The following is a 22,591-nucleotide window of genomic DNA, read 5'->3' as shown; positions in this document are numbered from 1 at the left end:
TTGCAGCCCTCGCCAAAACGGCCATGCAAGTTGGTCTCCATCAACTGGATGAGAAAGAGCCTGCAAAGGGAGGTTGCGGGAGGATTGCCATCCTTTGCACTGCCAACAAATATAGCAGCCCACACGGGTGAATCGAAGCTGGGCCCATCCTTCTCCATCAGCAACTCTTTCATTGTTGAAGCGTCCTAGAGCACATCCATCTCAAAAACGGTGTCCAGAGAATAGGGAAAACACTACTTTAAAACGAACGGGTAGGTGGGAATGAGACAAAAACAACTTGATGAGGGAATGCCATTTTTAAAAAAACTCAGTTACCAACAGATGTTCATGCCTTGAGTAGGATGGTATGAGAGTAAACAGACTGAGGTATGCTCTCTATTCTCCTCCCAAAAGTATTATTGTACTCTATACCACCTCAGACTATTTGTCCATCAAGCAGCAGTTCTCCAGGATTTTGCCCAGATAATCTTTCCCATGACCTCTCTGAGCCTTTTTTTTTTGAAACTGGAGAACTCAGAAATTTAAACTGGGATTGTTTGCAGGCAAACAGCTCTGCCCCAAAGCAGCAGTCCTTCATGTCAGACTCATAGTCACTTTACCATCTTTCTAGGGTTGCTTGACCCTTGAGGCTACTCTAAACAGTGCTCCTCAGGGAGAATTTTAACAAATGTAGCTTCTCCCATAGTTATACCTTGGACTACAAAAAAAAAAAAAACCCATCCAACCCGTTGTGAATTACCCCATGCCATGCTCTTTTCTTTCTCTTTTTCAGCCTAATCATGGGTTTTTCCAGATTCCACATCTCCCTAATCTCTGAGCCATGCAGTAAATTCTGCAATCCCAAAAAACACGATCACATAATTGTTCTGAGAATGGTGCTCAGTCAGAAGTAAACCAGAAGGACCAACAAAAGGGCTGGGTAGAGAGCCATGGAGGTGTTAGTGAGGTTGGGAAAGAAGGATGGGTAGGATTGATGTACCTCAGCTCACCCAACAAATAGATCTGTTGCTTCCCCCAGTGTGGAGCAATATAACCAGAGGTGGTATTCAGCCAGTTCTGATCAGTTCTGGAGAACTGGTAGCGGAAATTTTGAGTAGTTCGGAGAACCAGCAAATACCACCTCTGACTAGCCCCGCCCCTGATATATTCACTGCCTCCCGAGTCCCAGCTGATTAGCATCTCAGCTGATTGGCTGGGTCTTCTTCTGTTGCCCTGCACAGGAGATCAGAGCTGGAATGGAGCTTAGTGAGGTGGGGAGAGAATGGGGATTTTACAGTATCCTTGCCCTGGAGTAGGGTGGAAATGGAGATTTTACAGTATCCTTCCCTCAGGAATGGGAAGGGAATGGGGATTTTACAGTATCCTTCCCTCAGGAGTGGGAAGGGAATGGGGATTTTACGGTATCCTTCCACTGTCACGCCCGCCACATCACACCTACAGAACCAGTAGTAAAAAAGTTTTAATCCCACCACTGAATATAACCAAGCTCAGAGTTTCTCCAATGGCAGGACAAAACTCATATTTGATCATGTAGATCCACTGACCGAACAAAGTTAATTAAAAATAACCTGCAAGGTTCTTGATTTCTCCTCATCCTAGACATAGCATATTCCATCTCTGCAGACTCAAGCAAGACAAATCCAACTTTAAGCAGCATCCTACAAGTAGGAGTTTCAGGACATTCTTACTTTGTGGGAAGAGGTTCCACTGTGTGATGCCAAAAACTGAGTAGTGATGTCAAGCTCAAATGGGTTGGGGACCCTCAACAAGCCCTCCCGAGAAGAATGTGTGGGACGTGCCAAATCTAATAGCTGAGATGATCCTGCTGGTACATGTAACCCAAACTATGTGGGGCATTAAAGATAACCAGCACTTTGAATTAGGCCCAGAAAGAAATCAATAACCTATACTGCAACTACAGCACCAGTCTTACCCGACTCTCTATATTCTATCAATGCCTAGTAGATGAGCCACTGCACTTAGGGCCAATTAAAGTTCATGATTTGTCTTCAGAGGTAGTCCAGAAAAAATAACTTTGAGGAACAGGCGGAAGAGCCACAACCAAAACAACAATCTGATAAAAGAAATCTGATTCCGGCACAGAAAAATAATTTGAAAAAAAAAAAAAAGTCTCACAGAAGATCCTCTCTCACAAAGATAAAATGGGTGGAGATCAGTATATTTAATCTTGCAACATTATTTTAACCTTTTACTGTAATAAAGGTAATATTAACATTCATAGTTTTGGTTTCTTGGTTGACATCCTATTACCCAAATAAGTTGGAGGAAAAAAACAGGAGAAAAGTGCACTACACACAGTTTTGAACTTCCATACAAAAGTCGGGATATACCGTATTTTTCGGAGTATAAGGGACACCTTTTTCCCTCAAAAAAGAGGATGAAAATCTGTGTGCGTCTTATACACGGAATACAGCATTTTTTGCCTCCTGAAACCCCGCCCCCTTCACCAAAATGATTGTGCATAGCCTTTAGGAGGCTTCCAGAGTGCTCCTGGGGGCTGGGTAGGGTAAAAAAGAGCAAAAGATGGGGCATTTTTGTTCGTTTCCCCGCCCAGCCCCCAGGGCACTCTATATCTTGGTGCATCTTATACTCTGGTGCATCTTATACTCCGAAAAATATGGTAAATCACACAAATAAATCTAACCAATCAGCAATCAAATCACCAGCCAATGCTGGACAAAGCCTACCCAGACATTGTCTCTAACAAGAATTGTAAGTCTAGGAGGAACCCAAATTGCGGATCCTTTGCAGGGAGTGAGGTGTGTGATCCCATCTATTCTTAGCAATTAGCAAGTCCATCTTACAGCATTTCATCTGTGCTTGTACCTCTCCACACACCAAGTTAGATTTTGTTTAACCTAGCCACAATACTCAAGGTGGAATTTGACTAATGCAGAATCAAATGGAATTGTTCTCATGATTTTTAAAAAAAACATTGCTTTTACTGATTAAGCATAGTTACTTTAACTATCATTGAAGCCAATTGCATTTGAAGGTTGGGTTAATACAATTTGCTTAATTAGGTCAAGCATTTTTGGGGATTTGCACACTACACTAACTAAAAGAGCTGGGTTCACACAACACAAAATCTAACCAGGTTAAGTTTAACCATGCTGAGGATGTTTTAGGAATACAGTGTTTAGATATATAAGAGCTCTGGTTAAGCATGCCATGTGAACACAGCTGATGAGTGTTTGCTTAGAAATTGCCTCAGGTTCCATCATGCAAAAATAGTGAGGGATACCTAAAATAAACAGTCTCTGGTGATAATTTTAAACTTACCTCTCCCACACTGCCGGAGAGGAAAGAGAAGGAGAACAATAAACACGAATTAAATGAAACCTGTAATTGGGAAACTGATAGTAATTACTAATTTGCCAGAAAACATAGCAAGTATCCCAAATGGCATAAGAGCATTGCAATGTTTGAGCTTAGACTCCACAAACATTTTACCAAAACTGTTCAGAATTATTCGAAATATTTCCAAGTTATTAACTACTTGGAAATATTTTACCTATTCTATTATACTTTAATTGTTTTAATTGGTTGTTTACAGAAAGAGGTGCTAATGGGGGAAGGTTTATGTTGCTGCCTCAATGCCACTGACAGAACAAGAGGCAAAGATATATAATTAATCTACTCTTCGTGCTACTTTTAAAAATACGAATCAAATTATTAAACAGCCGCGTACAGGACAGTCCTATTCCTCCACTGTGCACGATGCCCTAAAAATAAGTGTCATGAATGAAACAGGACTTGCATTTAAATAAAAACAGACAGGAATGTATTCTTAGCCATTCTTTTGGTTTTTTTTCTGTGCACGGTTATGGGAGTTAGGGCAGGGATTTTAATCCAATTTCTACAGTGACACAGGCTGTTTTAAAAGGGCATTTAAAGGCACGGTGGCCATATGGATACCTTCCTTGTCCAAGAAGGCAATAAACAGCCATTTGTCTGGCCTCTATTCAAGGGTATCTACAGCTCCTCCAATGAATTGGATTGCTTTCAGGGTGTCAAAAGGGGGACAGTTTCTGTGTCGCCCTCCCTGCTAGCTGCAAAATCTCAAAAGAAGGCGCCTGGATCTGGCGCCCTCTGGAGAAGGCATCCAGAGAGGGCCCCAAGAGGACTTCTTCTGTGTTGGTACTTAGGGATGTTTTGCCCTCTCCTCCCTGCCTCCTCTCAACTGGGGTACCCTTTTCCCCCTTCTTCTGAATCCTGCCAGCGCTCTTTCCTCACCGAGAGCCCCGGGTTGCGTGTGCACTCTCTTCGGCCTGAGCCTTCTTAGGCTGCCCTTCCTGTTCACCCCTGGATAAAGCGCCAGGGATCTGGGAACAGGATACGCCAATCGGCAGGATATACACTTATAGCCGCAGTCAGCACAATGCTGGGGGGGGAGAGAGAGTGGAGCGGGGGGGGGAGCTGCCAGCCCAGGCAAACTGCTCTCTGGAGGGGGGTCTTTGCATGCAGACAACACCACTCCATCGCCGTCTTCGGGAAGCTCTCCCCCAATCTCTCCCTGCAGCTAGTCTTTTTCTCCCTCTTTCTCCCTCATTTTTTTTTTACGAAAGGTGTGGCAGCCACACGTGAATGCTGATCTAGCTGAGCAGGGAGCTGTGTCCCATCCTGTGGTCCCAAGCCCCATCGGAGTCCTACATGGGATACGGAGGGAAAGGGGAAAAGGCCTGGGCTGGCGCAGATCCCTTCGGCCATCCGTTTCCTGTCTTTGCAGTGACAACCCATCGGGATAACATTCTTCTTCATAGTTTCCCCCACCCTTGACACCACACTCCCCTGGCCCCATCCTCTCTCTCTCTCTCTCTCTCTCTCTCTCTCTCTCTCTCTCTCTCTTCCTCCCCCCCCTTCTCCCTTTAAAGTGACAGGCTCTCGGAAATAAATCGCCAGGTTTTGAGACCTAGACATTCCTAATTAGGGGCTCTTAAAGAGGCAGTGATTAATGTGAGTCCTGACTAAGGCCAGGGCAAAGACGTGCCTAAGCAGTTGGAAGTAAAAGCAACAGCCGCTGAGAGGCACTCTGTCTCTGAAAGGGCCGGGTGTTTGACAGCCCTCTTAAAGGGGCAGCAGAGCACTCTGATTCAGCCTCCAAGGGATGCTGGTTTGTTTGTGGCTCCTCCATGGGTTTTTTTTTGGGGGGGGGAGGACATTATTTCCCTCACACCCATTCCTTGCTCCCTACCCATTAGGAAATATCAATATGAGTTGTTGTTGCTTTCTTAGCTCCTCCCACACACCCAGAAGGGGGAAAATTGCCATCATAGAGGATTGTTTCTGAAAATCCACATGTGTCTTTTCAGTTTACAGCGCTTTTGTTCAAGGGGAAATCCATCTGAAAGCAGCGCCATAGAAGAAAAATACTTTATGGAGAACCAGATACAAAAAGCAGATGGCTGCCCAGGAGGAACCAAAGATCCCTGGGAAAGATTTCTGTGAATTCTCTTAGGTGCGTCTATGACCGGATCGCACCAACATGGCTTTTGCTAATCAGCATAAAAATTGGATATCCTCCTATGCATTTTGGGCAACCTGCAGGAGAATCAGATACACAAAATGTTCTTTAAAATAATGTGATTTTAGGGCTTGGAATATATGGAATCAATGTGCACCTCTAATTACATCTATATATGTGTGCACATAGATATGTTTTGCTGTTGGACACGCTTGTGTCTGTCATATTGTGTTAAATAGTTTGTCTATGTCCTGAAGCAACATAAAAATATCTGCTCAGCCACTATCAATAAACATTTAAATGAATATTTATGAAATATCTACAAAAGGGACATATGAGGCAATTAAGTAAGTATAGTCCCTATACAGAGAATCTTCAAGTGACAACAGTAAATTTAGTGATGGTTTGAAGTTACAGCAGTACTGAAAAACCCTGACTTATAACCATTTTTCGCACTTATGACTGTTGCAGCTTCTGCGTGGTCACGTGATCAAAATTCACAGGCTTGGCAACTGACTCATATATGACGGTTGCATTCCCCCAGATTCACTTAACAACCCTATTACTGACTTAACAAGTGCGGTGATTCGCTCAACAACTATGGCAAGAAAAGTCATATAATGGGGCAAAACTCACTTAACAACAACTCTTTCATTTAGCAATAGAAATTTGGGGCTCAACTGTGGTCATAGATCAAGGACTAACCCATACTTTAGGTTTCCAAAGGAGACATGTGGCCAGGTCAAATAATGCATAGTAATAGCATGGTGGCTGGAGAATTCTGGGAGTTGAAGTTCACACGCCTTAATGTCACCAAGGTTGAGAAACTCTGCTCTAAAAATCCACATCCTCCCTGCATTTTTTTCTTTGTTGATCCATCCCAGTCTCCTTTGCTATAATTTATGGTCTTCCAATCTGGAACTTTCCAACTGGCTTCTGGATAGTCATGGTAGCAATAGCACTTAAGACTTATATACCGCGTCACAGTGCTTCACAGCCCTCTCTAAGCAGTTTACAGAGTCAGCATCTTGCCCCCAACAATCTGGGTCCTCATTTTACCGACCACGGAAGGATGGAAGGCTGAGTCAACCTTGGGCCTGGTGAGACTTGAACTGCTGGTAGCCTGCAGTACTGCATTCTAACCGCTGCATCACCATGGCTCTATAGGAAGGAAAATGAATGTTGGAACTGAAAATACCACTAGTCTGAGGAACAGCAGCAGTTTAACTTTTTATTTTCCTATCTATAGAGCTGTGATGGTGCAGTGGTTAGAATACAGTATTGCAGGCTACTTCTGCTGACTGCCAGCTGCCAACAGTTCAGCAGTTCGATTCTGACTGGCTCAAGGTTGACCTCAGTCTTCCACCGTTCCAAGGTCGGTAAAATGAGGACACAGATTGTTGGGGACAATAGGTTGACTCTGTAAACTGCTTAGAGAGGGCTGTAAAGCACTGTGACACTTTATATATGTCTAAATGTTATTGCTATTGCTATCTTGGTCTCTTCTATGCCCTGTTTGACTCTTAAGCATAGACATGTTCCTGCTGCTTCCCTTTAAGCTTTTAGATTTCCCCCTTTCAAAAGCCATTTCTTTCACAAGTAGAAACATACAGCAGCTTTATAAAGAAGGAAGGTGAATATACATGTTGCAGGATCCAATCTGGGTTGGTCACTGGGATGAGAGCTTTTGTTTTCCAAGCTTTCGGACTTGGATGTTGGAGCCCATCTTTAGCTATATATTTCCAGGGTAGTTGCTTGCTGTTAACCTTGCAATGTCTCACTCTCAGGATGTTTTACAGTTTACACCTACATTGTGTGCACCTCAGCAATATTTAACAGGGGTAATCCCTTTGGCATTAGCTTTGTACCAACCCCAAGAAGTTATAAACCAGCCTTCCCCAAACTGGCTGGTTCTTTGTAGTCTCTACAAATATTGAGATTTCGTGTTTTACAGTTATGGAAGTTACAAGATCCTGTAAAAGGAATTTGCCATTCAAACTCTCAAGGGAGGACTCACCTTCTTTGGACATGCCAACCTCAAAGCACTTCTGTAGGCGACAATACTGGCAGCGGTTGCGAGTCACTTTGTTAATCTGACAGTTCTTGTCTCGGTGGCAGGTGTAGACCATGTTTTTCTGAATACTTCGGCGAAAGAAGCCCTAAAAGTCATAGAGAGAAGAGTTACAAGTGAGCAGGAGCAGGGGTAGGTTCCTGCCGGCATTACTACTGGTTCGGTGCCCGGAAAATTTTGCTACTTCCTTTGGATCTATCTGCAGTACTGGGATGATCATGCTACACAGCCTGTTTTAGAGAAGCATTACCAAATATTACTGAAATAATATTACAGAATATTAGAGATGCTAATTATTAGGATACAAGGGACGCGGTGGCTCAGTGGCTAAGATGCTGAGCTTGTCAATCAGAAAGGTCAGCAGTTCCTTAGTGCCGAGTAACAGAGTGAGCTCCCATTACTTGTCTTCTGCTTCTGCCAACCTAGCAGTTGGAAAGCATGTAAAAATGCAAGTAGAAAAATAGAGACCACTTTGGTGGGAAGATAAAAGCGTTCCGTGTGCCTTCAGTGTTTAGTCATGCAGGCCACATGACCACGGAGACGTCTTTGGACAGCATTGGCTTTGAAATGGAGATGAGCATCGCCCCCTAGAGTTGGTAATGACTAGCACATATGTGTGAGGAGAACCTTTACCTTTCCTTAAATTATTAGGATCCTAGAGACTACACTTGGAAACTGATCGGTGCAAACTGTTCCAACAAGAAGAAGACAAATATAATTATCTTGTTCCAGTGCCAGTACTAGACTACCAATGTGATGTAGTGGTTAAAGTATCAGAATAGAAACAGGGAGATGGTGAATTCTAGTTCCACCTTAGGCACAAAGCCAGCTGAGTGACTTTGGGCCAGTCACTCTCTCAGCTCTGGGAATGTGGCAAGGGACAAACCACCTCTGAAATCTCGCCAAGAAAATTGCAGGACTAGGCCAAGCAATTGCCAGGAGTCAGCACTAATTTGAAGGTATCAAAAAAAGAAAAGAAAAAGCAAAAATAGTGCCAATACTCCAAAGTGAAATCTAACACATCTGGGAAGACATCCAGTTTCTGCCTGGAATTATGCAGATATGTTAAGTGCACCCTTACAATCCAGCTACTGACCTCGGAAACCCTTGGCTGGTCAGGAAATCTGGGTGGCCTTCAATAGCTCAGCTCTCTGATATTATTCAAAGGCCTTGTAGATTTCTGTGCTGAAAACGTAGGTGGAATTTTCTTGCAGCAAACAAACTTCGGATTCCACCAGTGGACTGAAGGATGCAAATCAGTATACATTTGCTTGTTTTTGTACATTTCTTCTTGCTTGCATAATCTGCTTTGGGTGTTGGCACGCGGCAACTTGGAATTCCCTGCTGTAACATTCCTTGCCAGAGGAAGGAGGTCTGGGTGAAGTAGCCAACCACACCCTCCTAGCTGAACAGAGGCAGGAGTCATGATGCCTGCCTGAACTCAGGATGTGTACTGTGGAGGCATTTGGGAAATGCAACCCTCCACCTCAGAAACTGGAGAGAAGATGGCGGCCCAAGACCTCCCCTTTGCTTACCTTGCAGCCCTCGCAGGAGCTGACCCCATAATGGTAGCCAGAGGACTTGTCATTGCAGACAAAACAAGGCTTGTAGACCCTTGGGGGTGGGGGTGGAGAAGGAGAGCTGGGCACCATCTCCTCAGAACTGGTACTCTGGGTCTCCACCGCTGTTGGAGAGGAAACAAGAAGATATGAGAGATAGATTTAGATTTTCTATGGGTGTGTGTCAGAAAGAGAGCACAAATAAGTGACAAAGTATTTTTTTTAAATTTTTTCCTAATTAGAATAATAGATAAAAATCAAACCTCCTAGTCCCGTGATGGGGAACCTACGGCATGTGTGCCACAGGTGGCATATGGAGCCATATTTGCTGGCACGGCAACCCTCAACTCTGGCATACATGTGTGCACCAGCCAGCTGATTTTCAGCCTTCCAGAGGGCTGGGGGAGGCCATTTTTTCCCCTCCCCGGGCTTCAGCAAAGCCTCCAGAGCCTGGGAAGGGCGAAAAATAGGAAGTTCCCAAACCTCCGGTTGGGCCATTGAACTGTTTTTTTGCCCTCCCCAGGCTCCGGAGGCTTTCCTGGTGTGCACAATTTTGACACACCTTTAGAAAAAGGTTAGCCAACACTGTCCTAGTCCAAAACTTAAAGGGAACATAAAAGGACAATGAAAGAGAATAGAAGAATTAAACTGGGAAGATGTAATGTTACAGTCAAGATGTAATGTTATAGTCTCTTCTCATTCTTTTAGCCCGTAGCATAGAGTTGCATCTGTCTCTGTTTGGCCAGAGAGTATGGAGATGTAGGAAAAGATGAGTGCAGAAAGTCTTCGACTTACAGCAGTTCATTTAGTGACCATTCAAAGTTACAAGGGCACTGAAAAAAGTGACTTATGACCGTTTTTTGCAGTTACGATCTTTGCAGCATCCCCATGATCATGTGATCAAAATCCAGATGCTTTGCAGCTGATTCATATTTATGACCTTTGCTGTGTCCCAAAATCTTGTGATCCCCTTTTGCGACCTTCTGACAAGCAAAGTCAACGGGGAAGCCAGATTCACTTAACAACCGGGTTACTAACTTATCAGCTACAGTGATTCACTTAACAACTGAGGCTGGACAGGTCGTAAAATGGGGCAAAACTCACTTAATAATATCTCACTTATCAACATAAACTTTGGGCTCAGTTGTAGTCATAAGTCAAGGACCACCTTCATTAATAGGACCCTGTGACAAAAGGGATGCTCTTCTTAAATCTATCTGGATGTGTTGGCTAACAAAGTCCAACATTTACCTATAAATGTTATCAAACTCTGACTAAACATTTGAGCTGGCAGATGTTCTAAAGTCAAGGTGGATTCTTTCATGAAAATGTCAACCGAAGGCTCAGCTACTGCCCCAAAACACAATTTGATGCTTGAAATAATTAGGAAGTAAATTGAAAATAGAAATAATAATAATAATGATGATGATGATGAGCCATAATCATTGAATTTCAATTTTTAAATCCTGGTATTTCACGATTTTTTCATGTTCCTTCTCGGTGATAGCAGGATTGACGAGAAGGAACATGAAAAAATCGCGAAATACCAGGATTTAAAAATTGAAATTCAAATATTATGGCACAAACCAGCAGTGGTAATTCCAGTGGTAATCGGCACACTGGGTGCTATTCCAAAAGCACTGGAATTACATTTAAAACAGTTAAAATTGACAAAATCACCATCAGTCAAATGCAAAAAGTCACACTGCTTGGTTCCGTAGGCATATTACGAAAATATGTTATGACGTCCTAGGCCCCTGGCTGGGGCCCGACTAGTAATCAATGCCAAATCCAGCGAAACAACTGGCCGCTGTGATGCAATTGTGATAATAATAATATTCACAGCCTTTGGGGCTGGTTGGTAGCTCAACAGCTCGAGTCCTAACCAAGGACCTAAGAACTGTTAAGGTAACATTGGAGGATATAAGCTGTTTCAAGTAAGGTGGTTTTCATTTAACAACCGTGTTACTAACTTAACAACGTAAATGACTTAACAATTGTGGCTAGAAAGATAATAAAATGGGGCAAAATTAACATGTGTCTCGCTTAGCAACAAAAAGCTGGGCTCAATTGTGATCGTAGGACTATCTATAATACCCCACAATTATATAGGAAATTTCATCTCTGCTATTCTATCTTCAAGAGTTGAAGGCAATACGTGTGTCACCTGTGAGTGCTCATTTTCTTTTAGCCTAATTTGTTGTATGATACCTGGCTGCTTGGGTAATGAGAACATGCAGTCAGTTGTAGAATTGAGTCTGCAAATGGCCATAGCAATTGTATCAGTTGATTTGTATCTCAAAGTAGGCTGCTCAGCCCTCTAGTTAGCTTAATATAGCTATTTTAATAAAAGAAATTTTAAAAAAACCCAGTCTGAATAATTCACAAAACACCTCTCCCCACATTTCGGTCTATCCCATTTAATTTCCTCTAATACTTCACAGGGAAAAGTATTGAAAAGTATTTTCTCCTGCCTATTAAGTCATAAGCCATGGATTTCAAATCAAATGGTTGAGTTCACACATTACACTAAACTGACATTGACCCAATTGTGTGCCTTTTTTTTTTTTTTTGCTTCACGCAGAAACCCAACGGCAGTTGAGTGCATGTTTTTTTGGAGTTCAGGCTGTTCTCATTTCAATGTACAGATGAGAAAAGTGAAGATGAATTAATATCACTTGCTAAAGGCCACATCAAGGTTGAAGACAGTCTGGAATTTCAATATTCCTGGACTACTTTCAGCATTTTAGGACAGGAGAGCATAAATACATTTCAGGGAGAAATCCACCAATACTGGGGGGGTTAAATGATTTGTCCAGACTTAGGAGGAGTGGGATAGCAGATGCAAAGAGCTGGTTCGAGTTTGGGTCATCTTTATTAGAATGAAAAGCCTAACTCACATTACTTCTGTACGATGAGGTTCCCTGGGATAAAACAGATGTTCAAAGATTTTTACCCCTAAAAAGTCCATGCCTCTTGCCCTCCTCGTGACCCACGACGCCTGGACAGAGCTCTTTTAGCCCAAACTGCATTTTTCCACCTGCATCCCCCCCCCCATACCACCCCCAACCCAGGCAAAGCATAAAACTGTTTGCAATTCTAGCTTTCAACAGAGACTGAATTTCCTGTGTCAAGGCCCTAAATGCCACATTCCAGGACAAACAGGTTGGAATTGTTACCAGAGCCTTGTAACATAATCCCTTTCCTTGGGTGTGGGGGGGGGGGAAGAAAAGAGTAAGCCTGTCCCAAAAGACGAGACAGGGGAGAAACAGCCTTTCTCAGCCCGGAACCCTCCAAATCTGGATGGATGGAAGCTGAAGCCCAGTTCATGGGAAGGGTATCTGATTTGGCTGGCGGTTTTTTTAAAAAAAATCTCAACTAATCTATTTCCTTTCAAAGTCCTGCACAAAAAGTGGTTTCCTGCCTCCTGGATGTTGGTGCCCTTTCCTCTTGCCAAATATGAATTAAGGGTAATATAAAACTACTGTATTTATAAAAACAATACATACTTCCCCAATTACAAGCCTTTGATTAATGGAGGTTCTCCGTTAAATATTAACTGCATTCCTCCTCCTTTTCTATGCAATTTTGCATAACTCTTCAATCCACCGGTTTTCAGCTTCTTGGCTACAGATAGTCCTCGATTTACAGCTCTAATGGAGCCCAAAATTTCTGTTGCTAAGTGAGACATTTTGTTAAGTGAAATTTTTTTTTGCCCCATTGTGCAACCTTTCTTGCCACAGTTGTTAAGTGAATCTGGATTCCCCGTTGACTTTGCTTGTCAGAAGGTTGCAAAATGACCCCAGGATATTGCAACCGTCATAAACGTGAGTTTAATTGCCAAGCATCTGAATGTTGATCATAGAACCATGAGGATGCTGCAGCGGTCGTAAGTGTGAAAAATGGTTATACGGAATGTCACTTTTTCAGGGCTGCCGTCACTTTGAGCGGTCACTGGACCAATCTTCCTCAATCTCATAGGCCCCAGATATGTCAGGATTCTGAATTTACAAATGAGAACTCCGTGAACTGTAGTCACAGTGTAACTGGAGGGCACCTGGTTGGGGAAAGATGGACAGGTGTTTGTTTATCTGGACAAACAGGCAAGGCGCCTTGTTACAGAATATACAGCTCTATTCAGTTTTGGAAAAAGAGTATGGGTAGTCCTGGATTTAAAACAGTTCATTTAGTGGTTGTTTGAAGATAGAATAGCACTGAAAAAGTGACTTATGACCATTTTCACACTTATGACCATTGCAGCATCTCCACGGTCACGTGATTAAAATCCACATGCTTGGCAAATGGCTCATATTTATGATGGTTGCATTATCCTGGGCACATATGATCATGAGCCATGGTGGCACAGTGGTTAGAGTGCAGTACTGCAGGCTACTTCTGCTGCCTGCCAGCTGCCTGCAATTTGGCAGTTCAAATCTCATCAGCTCAAGGTTGATTCAGCCTTCCATTCTTCTGAGGTGGGTAAAATGAGGACCCAGATTGTTGGAGGCAATAGGCTGACTCTGTAAACCGCTTAGAGAGGGCTGTAAAGCACTGTGAAACGGTATATAAGTCTAAGTGCTATTGCTCTCATCTTTTGCAACCTTCTGATAAGCATAGTCAGTGGGGAAACCAGATTCATTTAACAACTGAGCTACTAATTTAACACCTGCCACGATTCACTTAACAACTGCTGCAAGAAAGGTCATAAAATGGGGCAAAACCCACTTAACAAGTGTCTCACTTAAGAACAGAAATGTTTGGGCTCAATTGTAAATCAAATATTGCCTGTATTGAATTACAGAGGGTGTGTTTGAAAACCAGAGATCAATCCTGATCATTCATGTTAAGAAATACTGAACCAAAACATTGGCATTTTTCAAGAAATAGAATTAGGGGCTGCCAGGTGACCTGAGTGGGATAGGACTGTGTGGGGAATACTTGGTTACAAAATGAGCAGGCAGGCTGTTAAAAACAGGTCAGCAATGAAAGGAAACCCAAATCCTTCTTATCCAGAGTTTTACCTTCCTGCTATCAGCAATCTCACCCAATCCTGGCTCCGGCCCAAACAATATTTGCAAAAGGAAAATAGCCCTTCACAGACACTCCACTACAATAGATAATGAGCGTATACAAAGTCCAAGCAACAAGTATATCTCTTGGGCTTACAGTGATCCTAAAATAAACAAAGTCAGGTTTTTGCCAAACAACCAGTTCCTTCAATATTCAGCATTTAAAATTCGTTTACTATGTGCATTTTCTCTTTCAAATTCATAAATGCACAGTAAACCATTCAGGTCTTGCAACCTGTGGACAGGTAATTGTTCTGCCAGGATTTTCCCACTTAACCTGATTTGCTGAGGATTCTTTGTAAATATTTCTACAGAAAACAATGCATGCAGCCTGGTACTGATCACAGCATTCCTCTTTAAAAAGAAAAAACAATTTCTAGCTGTGATGAAGATGCTAGATCAGTGATGGTTAACCTTTTCAGTACCAAGTATTGGAACTGGCACACACGCACACTGGAGCGCCAGAACCTGGAAGACAACAGCGGGCCGGTGCGCATGAACGTGGGGGCCAGGTATTCTTCCGGGCTCCATCACATGCGTGCCCACTGGCCAGCTGGTTGCAATGGAACCGGAAGAGCAGCTGGCGACACTGCACGTGCCCATTGAGAGGGCTGTGCATGCCACTTCTGGCACGTGTGCCAAGGTTCGCCATCATGGTGCTAGATAATACCCAGTGCAATTTCAGAAACTCAGAAAATGGCTAATTGATTAACAAACATCCTGAATATCAATGCTGTTTACTGAAATAAAGAATGTATTTTCATACATGTACAAATGATTTTTTTAAAACTTCCTCACATATTATTCCTAAGCAAATAAAAGTGAGGAAATAGGTTAAAAAAATTGACCACTGGCCTATTCTGACACAAAATGTGATGGAATTTTCTTTCCACAATATTAATCCTGGAAAAGAATAATAGCAATAGCACTTAGATGATATATTTTACAAGTAGTGAACACTGCAATTCTCGTATCTTCCTACTCCTCTATCAAATTAGAAACAGTTTTCTTTTTTCATACAAGGTGACTGGGCATATGGATGGCAATTGCACAATATTAAATATATATAACTTATTAAATAAGCCACGATTGGCTACAAACCATAGTGGCTGAATCTGGTGCAAAAAGCAATGCTAAACTCAAAGAAACTGCATCATGATTTAGCATCAATATAACCGACAGTGTTTTTTCTTCCTTACAATCATACTAGAAGAGCCGAGGTGGTGCAGTGGTTAAATGCAGCACTGCAGGCTACTGCTAGATCAGCAGTTCAGCGGTTCAAATCTCACCGGCTCAGGGTTGACTCAGCCTTCCATCCTTCCGAGGTGGGTAAAATGAGGACCCGGATTGTTGGGGGCAATATGCTGACTCTCTGTAAACCGCTTAGAGAGGGCTGAAAGCCCTATGAAGCGGTATATAAGTCTACTGCTATTGCTATTGCTATACTAAAACAACCTAGTCAAGGAAGAGAGAGAAGGAGAAAGCACACAGTACATGCAGAATGCATTGACGTACTTTTTTTGCGTTAAGATCTCTGCTATCAGTAGTACAGAATCAGATTAAGTGTATGACTCCATTGATATAAGTGTGGGTGTATTCCTTGCTGAAAATTTACCACAGATTACATTTTGTTGATAATGGAAGAGGGGTGTAGCCCCAGGGACATCTGAAATGTCAGCCTAAGGCTGACTTTGTACAACACTTTAAGACATAAACCAGGGTTAACAATTCATAATTTCTGTCTTCATTTAAAATACTAATTCAAAACAAAGAGCACCTTATAACCTATTAATTATTAATTACAGTTTAACATAATTTAATGTAATGCATTTTAATTAATAACATACATTCACTACTATTAACCAGTGGAACGACTTGGCTCCGGAGGTTCTGGCCACTAGCACTGGAGGTTTTTAAGAAGAGATTGGGCAGCCAAGGTCTTAAAGTTGCCAAGGTTGGAGACCACTGGGCCAGAAGACTTCCAAGGTCCCTTCCAGCTCTGTTATTCTATTATCCTGTTAATTCCTATAGGATGACAAGACTAGGCATTTCTTTAGTTTGTCCTTCACCAAAGCAGTCTGTAAACCAGGATTCCTGATTCAACACGTTTTGTGAAAACAGCCTATGTGTTAGAGTTTTTACACATTCTCCTTTCTTGCGTAACCAGGCTGATATTTCAGGACTGTTATTTTCCAAGGATGTTACATATTTTAGTACTTGTCAGCACTTGCCCTGATCAGCTTTTTGGTGATGATAGGGGACTGTACCAACCAGCTGCTTACTGTGAACTCCTAACAGCTGATCAAGAGTGGCAGTAGCTCCTGATTAAACAACTCTTCTTTCAACCAATAAGTTTTATCTAGTCACTTAGATAAAACAAGTTCTTTCTATGTTGCAATGCAAGTAACAACTAAACCACAGTATGGAATAAAACACGTGCTTATATTACAGATATATTTTAGGCACTTAAAGCTGACCCATCATGACTAAATACATTACAGGTAGTCCTTGCATACCGACTTCCTCATTTAGCAACCATTTGACATTAGGATGGTGTAAAAAAATCAGATTTACAATCAATCCTTGCAATTGTATCCACCCTAGCATCATGTAGCACAGTGATCACCATTTGCTAGCTAACCATTTTGAAACAAGCAGTATTAATGGAGAAGGTAGAAGTAAAATTGAAAGTTGTGCTTATATGATGTTTCGCTTAATGACAGCGATGTCTCGCGTAAGAAAAAAATGGGAAGTGACATTGTAAGTCCACTGTAATCACAATTTTTCCCTTAACGAGTATGGCCCGCACTTAGCAAATTGCTGATCACAATTATGGTTGTTAAGTGAGGACTAGTATTAATAGATACTTTCTCTCCAAAACTGGAAGCAGAGCAATGCCCACACATTCAATAACAGAATATATGCAATGCATGTTGTAGGTTTCAGGTTAACTCTTAACCTATAATCTTATCAAGATCTTGGAAAAGAACTGCTACAAAATAAGACTAAAGGAAATGGACAGGCATTCAGTTATGTAGCATTAATTATACAGACTTATTTCATGCATATGCTAGACTGATCTAAGACACAGATGGATATGCTTATAGGTACGCTCCGGTATGGCTCTACCAGTGCCTGCTGGGAGCACCAGGTACCGTTCCGGTACAGTGCTCCAGAGGGCCTGCCTACCCGCCCGTGCTCCTTACCTGTAATTGAGCTGTTCGGGGCTTCCGTGCATACGCACGGAGCATATGCCTCTGAGCAGCTGGAGCTTTGTGGGCGTTAAGTATGTATGTGTGTGTTGCACACATGTGCGTGCGTGCTGCGCGTGTTCATGTGGTGGACGCCCGGCCCTGTTGCACCGTACCTAGGCAATGACTTGTATGGGACTCCTTGCACATCAGTTGCACTTTCACTAATGTGTCAATTTTCCTTTCACAGAATTCAGCATTTTTCAGTCAAAATGATAAAGTTAAATCAAAGCAACTCTTCACTGTAGGTAGGCCATTGATCTGCTACCCTGTTTCCCTGAAAAGAAGACCTCATTGGATAATAAGCCCAATCGGGCTTTTGAGCTCATGCACTAAAATAAGCCCTCCCCTGAAAATAAGCCCTCCCCAAAAATATTGCAACATAGCAGCAGCCATGAGGTGACCACGCTTGCCTCCTCCTGCACCTCAAAAATACTAAGACCTCCCTGAAAAAGGGGCTTATTTCGGGGGTCAAAAGAAAATAAGAACCTGTCTTATTTTTGGGAAACACAGCATTATCGTGCCAGCTTTCTACAGCAAACAAAAGCCTGTTCGCAACATATACTGAACCACAAACTAGCCAGCCTGTGTATTGAGTTTATGTTTAATGAGCTTCACAGAACTGAGTGATTGAGTTAACTGAACAAACCATTGTTAATCATCGTCGTAGCCATAGCCCTAAAATATGAAGACTTCATGTACATTTTCAAGAGCCACAGCAGAGCTACATCAGTTTGCGAATACACAGCTGTTGATAACATTAACGCATTTGCTACAGGAAAACCTCAAATAAAACCACTTGCTATAACACAGCAAGATAAAGCATAAGTTAGTATTCAATGCCTGATCGTATTTGTGGTGATAGTGGTGATGGTATTAAGAGAGTACTTGAAAGGAGCTTAATGATTTCTCCTATCTCCATATAGAATATCCATTTAAAAATTGCACACAGAGGGAAGGAAAGGAACATACTGAACTTTAGCCCCCAGAGCTTCCTTGCTTCTTCCAAAAAGCCCTTTCCTTTATTGCATGATTGCTTTTCCCCATAAGAGAACTAAGAAGCTCTCATGCAGTGACTCGGATTGTGAATGATGCTAGAAGCCTTAGCAAAGTACATTTTCTAAGAAACTGTTTCCAAGTGATGCCTCTTCAGGGAACTCTTGACTTCATACAGCTGGGGAAATGTTCACTCTCCTGGATCTGACAATACTGAGTCCCAGTATTGTCCTGCTTGGCTCCATTGCCAGAGCAAATTGTAGTGGATCTTCGGAAACAATTCTCTGGATCTGGAGAATTAGCTAAAAATATTGCCAAACTGCTGGAAGAATGTTGGGAAACCAGTATCTCAGCAGAAAAATGCTACACTCTAGTTCCCATCGTGCCTAACCATTGTGGATACTAGCTACAGCTAAGGAAAGATGGAGGCCAACTTCTGAAGGGCCAGAGATTGGCTAGGACAGTGATGGCGAACCTTTTCAGCACCGGGTGCCGAAAAGGGAGCGCACTCGCTTGTTGGAGCCACAACACGGAAGAGGGGCTGCCCAGGGGGCAGGCGCATGCTGAAAAATGAACTTCCAGTTTCTGGTGCGCACATACACTTTAGCCAGGTAGTCTTCTAGTTACTGGCACACATGTGCATGATAATCAGCATCACATGCTCATGCTGGAAAATGGAAGACCAGCTCTTCCACTTTCCGGCATTGACACACACACACATGAAGGCCAGCTGATCGTCGCGTGTGCATGCACACCAGAAACCCAGAAGAGGAAAGGGCAATGCCACGCATGCGAGGTGACATGGCTCCATGTACCACTTTGGGCACGCGTGCCATAGGTTCGCCATCACGGGCCTAGGGCAAGCTTGAAGGTGGGTTATAGAACACGAAAAGTTCAAATGCCCTCAGACTTTGATGAGGGCGTTGAGTTAGGATTTGTAAGAATGGTTAACTTATCTTTAAAAGAGGTTGACTCCAAGGCATTAAGCATACAAATCTCTGGCTTTCATCTAGTTCATAGCAAGTAATGCAGTAAGAGTGGAAAGGGTGATAAGAATGAAGGGGGCAGGAAAAGAATCTACCTCAGCAATAGACTACATACATTTATTGTATGCTGGTCCCCCCACCCTTCCACTTCCATACTCAGGAGTAATTTTCTATAGACACAAAGGGCTTTTATGTTTGGCAAGGGGTACTCAATCATTGTGTGCACGTGGGGTTTTGAGAGCACGCCAAGGCCCTTCACACAAAATGGCTCCCTGTTCTCTAGTTGGCATGATGGGCATGGCAAGTCACACAACACCAGAAGGCAAACTTGTAGGATGTTCCTTGCTACTCACTCCAACCTTCCAGGAATCTATCAATCCCAACTTAACTTTTTTTTGCTTCTGAACAGATTGGCCTTTTTGCAAACAAACAATTAAGTGGCAGTTACCCACCATTTTCAGATTTTAAGAATCTCTCTGGTACCTTCGTCAATTTAAAAAAAGCTACAAACTAGTCCTCTTCTTTTCAAATGCTCACTTATCCTAGCCAAAACGTCCTGTGATGAAAAATTGTATGTTTTAGGAACATAATTCAGGATTACACTGATATCCTTAAATATAATATTTCTTCCCAATATTGTATCGGCATAAATACTGAATTGAATCTAAACCAGAACGATAACAGAACAAAACTAACAGAATAAGAGAGCTGGGGAGGTTTTTTTTAAAAAAAGAATTGATTAAATGTGGGACAGAAAGACAGATATAGATCAAGAGATAGGACCACCTAAGAAATATCTGCATTCATAGATGCCGCTATGTTAGTATGGAACAAACAAAAAGAGGTTAAGATTTGAAGAACTGCCAGCAAAAATGTAATTAAACCAAACAGATTGGACCCCCTGTCTAAGGACAAAAATCAAAACTTTAAAAGACAAAGAAGGGGGCAATAGGGGACGTCTGTCTCGATCAGCTAGCCAGTGAACTCCTGGCATTAACAATATCTTTCCTGGGCTGAAAAGCAAACACTTGCTTCCTCTATGAAGATTAGCGTTAAGAGCTCAGTTAACTTGGATGTTCAGGTAGTTTTGCAGCCTGCAAAGTACTCTAAATACCTGGAACTCAGGCTACTAGGCATTTAAAAAGGGCTGGTGTCATAAAAAGGCATCGAAGCCTGACATATGGGAGCCCCAGCAAATTCAGATATGCTTTCAAGGTGCTTTCAAAATGGCACTGCTCGGTTGTTTAGATATCAGTTAGGATTCTCTCTAGTTATTCTCCCAGTTTGGATTTTTATTCAAACATTATCCCTCTTCTCTCCAAAACCCTCTTCTGGCAGAAGAGGGTAGGTTTTCCCTCTGCTGAATTCCTGCTTAGCCCTTCTACTCTCTCCCAACTGGAAATCCCAGTCTCCCCATGGAGTTCTCTCATCAGCATCACAGAAGAAAGGACAATTAAAAGCTCTTGGATTTTAACCCTCTGCATTATCCTCTTCTTTGAGATAAGGCAACAGAGGTAAGGGAGGTTTTTCCCTTGGCTCCAGCAGAGCATGACTGACTCCCCAGGGCCAGAGAAGATATAGGCAGACAAAAGGGGGCCCAGCCAGGTGATTAGATCACAGTGGAAGCCTTTATTTACCTGTAAGCAGCCCAAGAAGACAAGGATGTATGTGGAAAAGGGGTGAGAATTTAAAAAAAAAGATGAATAAGAGAGAAGGAATGCAAGATCACACACATACCCGGTAGGCTTTCTCTGTCATCACTCAGGATAATCTGCAGTCCTAACTCCTCAAGTTCTTTAAACTAAGACATCAAAGGTTCTTTTCATAATATCACTAAGGAGAATATAAAATAGGTAAAGTAGGTGTACCAGTACACAAACATGTACGGTACAAAGGAATAACATGAGATGGATAGATCTACAATACAGGAATAAAATAATGCTGTTAAGATTAGGCAAAAAAAGTAATACTTTTCTGCAGTTTTTGTGCTCACAATGTCAATAAAACGCCTAAGAGATATAGGGTCGATACTCTGCTTTATTGTCCCCATTCTGCTTTTAGAAGAAAACAAAGATCTCTGCTTCAAGAAGATAAATGATACCACTAGGTGGATTGGCCTTTAGGGATGAATTGTTAAATATTGGGGCAACCTGAAAATGAAGATATTCTGTATTGTCAAAGTGAGATTTTCTGCGCTGCTGATCTCTCCTTATGTGAGCAGAGCAGATCTTTAAAATAATAAAAAGTCTATATGGAAGAAATATTGGTCAGGATTATTGAGGATTATTCACAACGAAGAACCCCCAATAAGTTGAGATTCTATGTTTTTCTTTTTCTTTTTCTTTTTCTTTTTCTTTTTCTTTTTCTTTTTTAACGAAGACAAATGGTTGGGAAAATGAAGGAACTGTCATCTACATATATTTTTATTAAAATGACAATCTCTGTATACAGGCAGTCCTCAACTTACAGTTACTACCATTCGTTTAGTGACTATTTGAAGTGATGACAGCACTGAAAAAAGTTACTTATGACTAGTTTTCATGCTTATGACCATTACAGCATCTCCAAGGTCACCTGATCAAAATTTTGGTACTTGGCAACTGGCATGCATTTGTGACAGTTGCATTGTCCCAAGGTCATGTGATCACCGTTCATGTGACCTTCCCAGGGAGCTTCCAAAAAGCAAAGTCAATAGGGGGATGCCAAATTCGCTTAATGACCACATGATTCATTTACAACAGTTCAACCGTTCAGTTTGAAGTTACAACGGTACTGAAAAAAAACCGACTTATGACTTTTTCACACTTATGACCATGGTGAGGTGATTTACATTCGGATGCTTGACAACCAACTCACATTTATGACAGTTGCTGTGTCCCAGGGTCACATGATCACGTTTTGCAAACTTCCGACAAGCAAAGTCAATGGGGGAAAACGATTCACTTAATAACTGTGTTACTAATTTTAATAACTGCAAACTACTCAAAATTTACGCTACTGGTTCTCCAGAACTGGTCAGAACCTGCTGAACACCACCTCAGAATGGAAACCAATTGAATCTGATCAAATCTGCTTCTGGGGTTGATTTCAAGCCAAACTGCGTAAGGGGAGAAGAAACTGCATTAAAAACTTTGCTTCTCTTCATTTTACCTAGTGTAAACAGCACTAAATAAC

The 22,591-nt window shown here is 42.1% G+C and overlaps 1 protein-coding gene across 1 annotated transcript in view; it reads right to left on the bottom strand.

Moving 5' to 3' along the window:
* Positions 1–22,591, bottom strand: part of RARG (retinoic acid receptor gamma) — a 51,714-nt gene that overhangs the window by 13,197 nt on the left and 15,926 nt on the right. Inside the window, exons 2-3 of the mRNA XM_032210212.1 lie at positions 9,092–9,240; positions 7,503–7,644 (exon numbers count right to left, since the gene is read on the bottom strand). Of these exons, the coding sequence (XP_032066103.1) occupies positions 7,503–7,644; positions 9,092–9,240 (291 nt within the window). The remainder of the gene's footprint in view (positions 1–7,502; positions 7,645–9,091; positions 9,241–22,591) is intronic.

Source organism: Thamnophis elegans, chromosome 2 (assembly GCF_009769535.1).
Source record: "Thamnophis elegans isolate rThaEle1 chromosome 2, rThaEle1.pri, whole genome shotgun sequence".
In the NCBI taxonomy this organism is placed as follows: Eukaryota; Metazoa; Chordata; class Lepidosauria; order Squamata; family Colubridae; genus Thamnophis; species Thamnophis elegans.
This window is presented reverse-complemented; position numbering and strand designations above follow the sequence as displayed.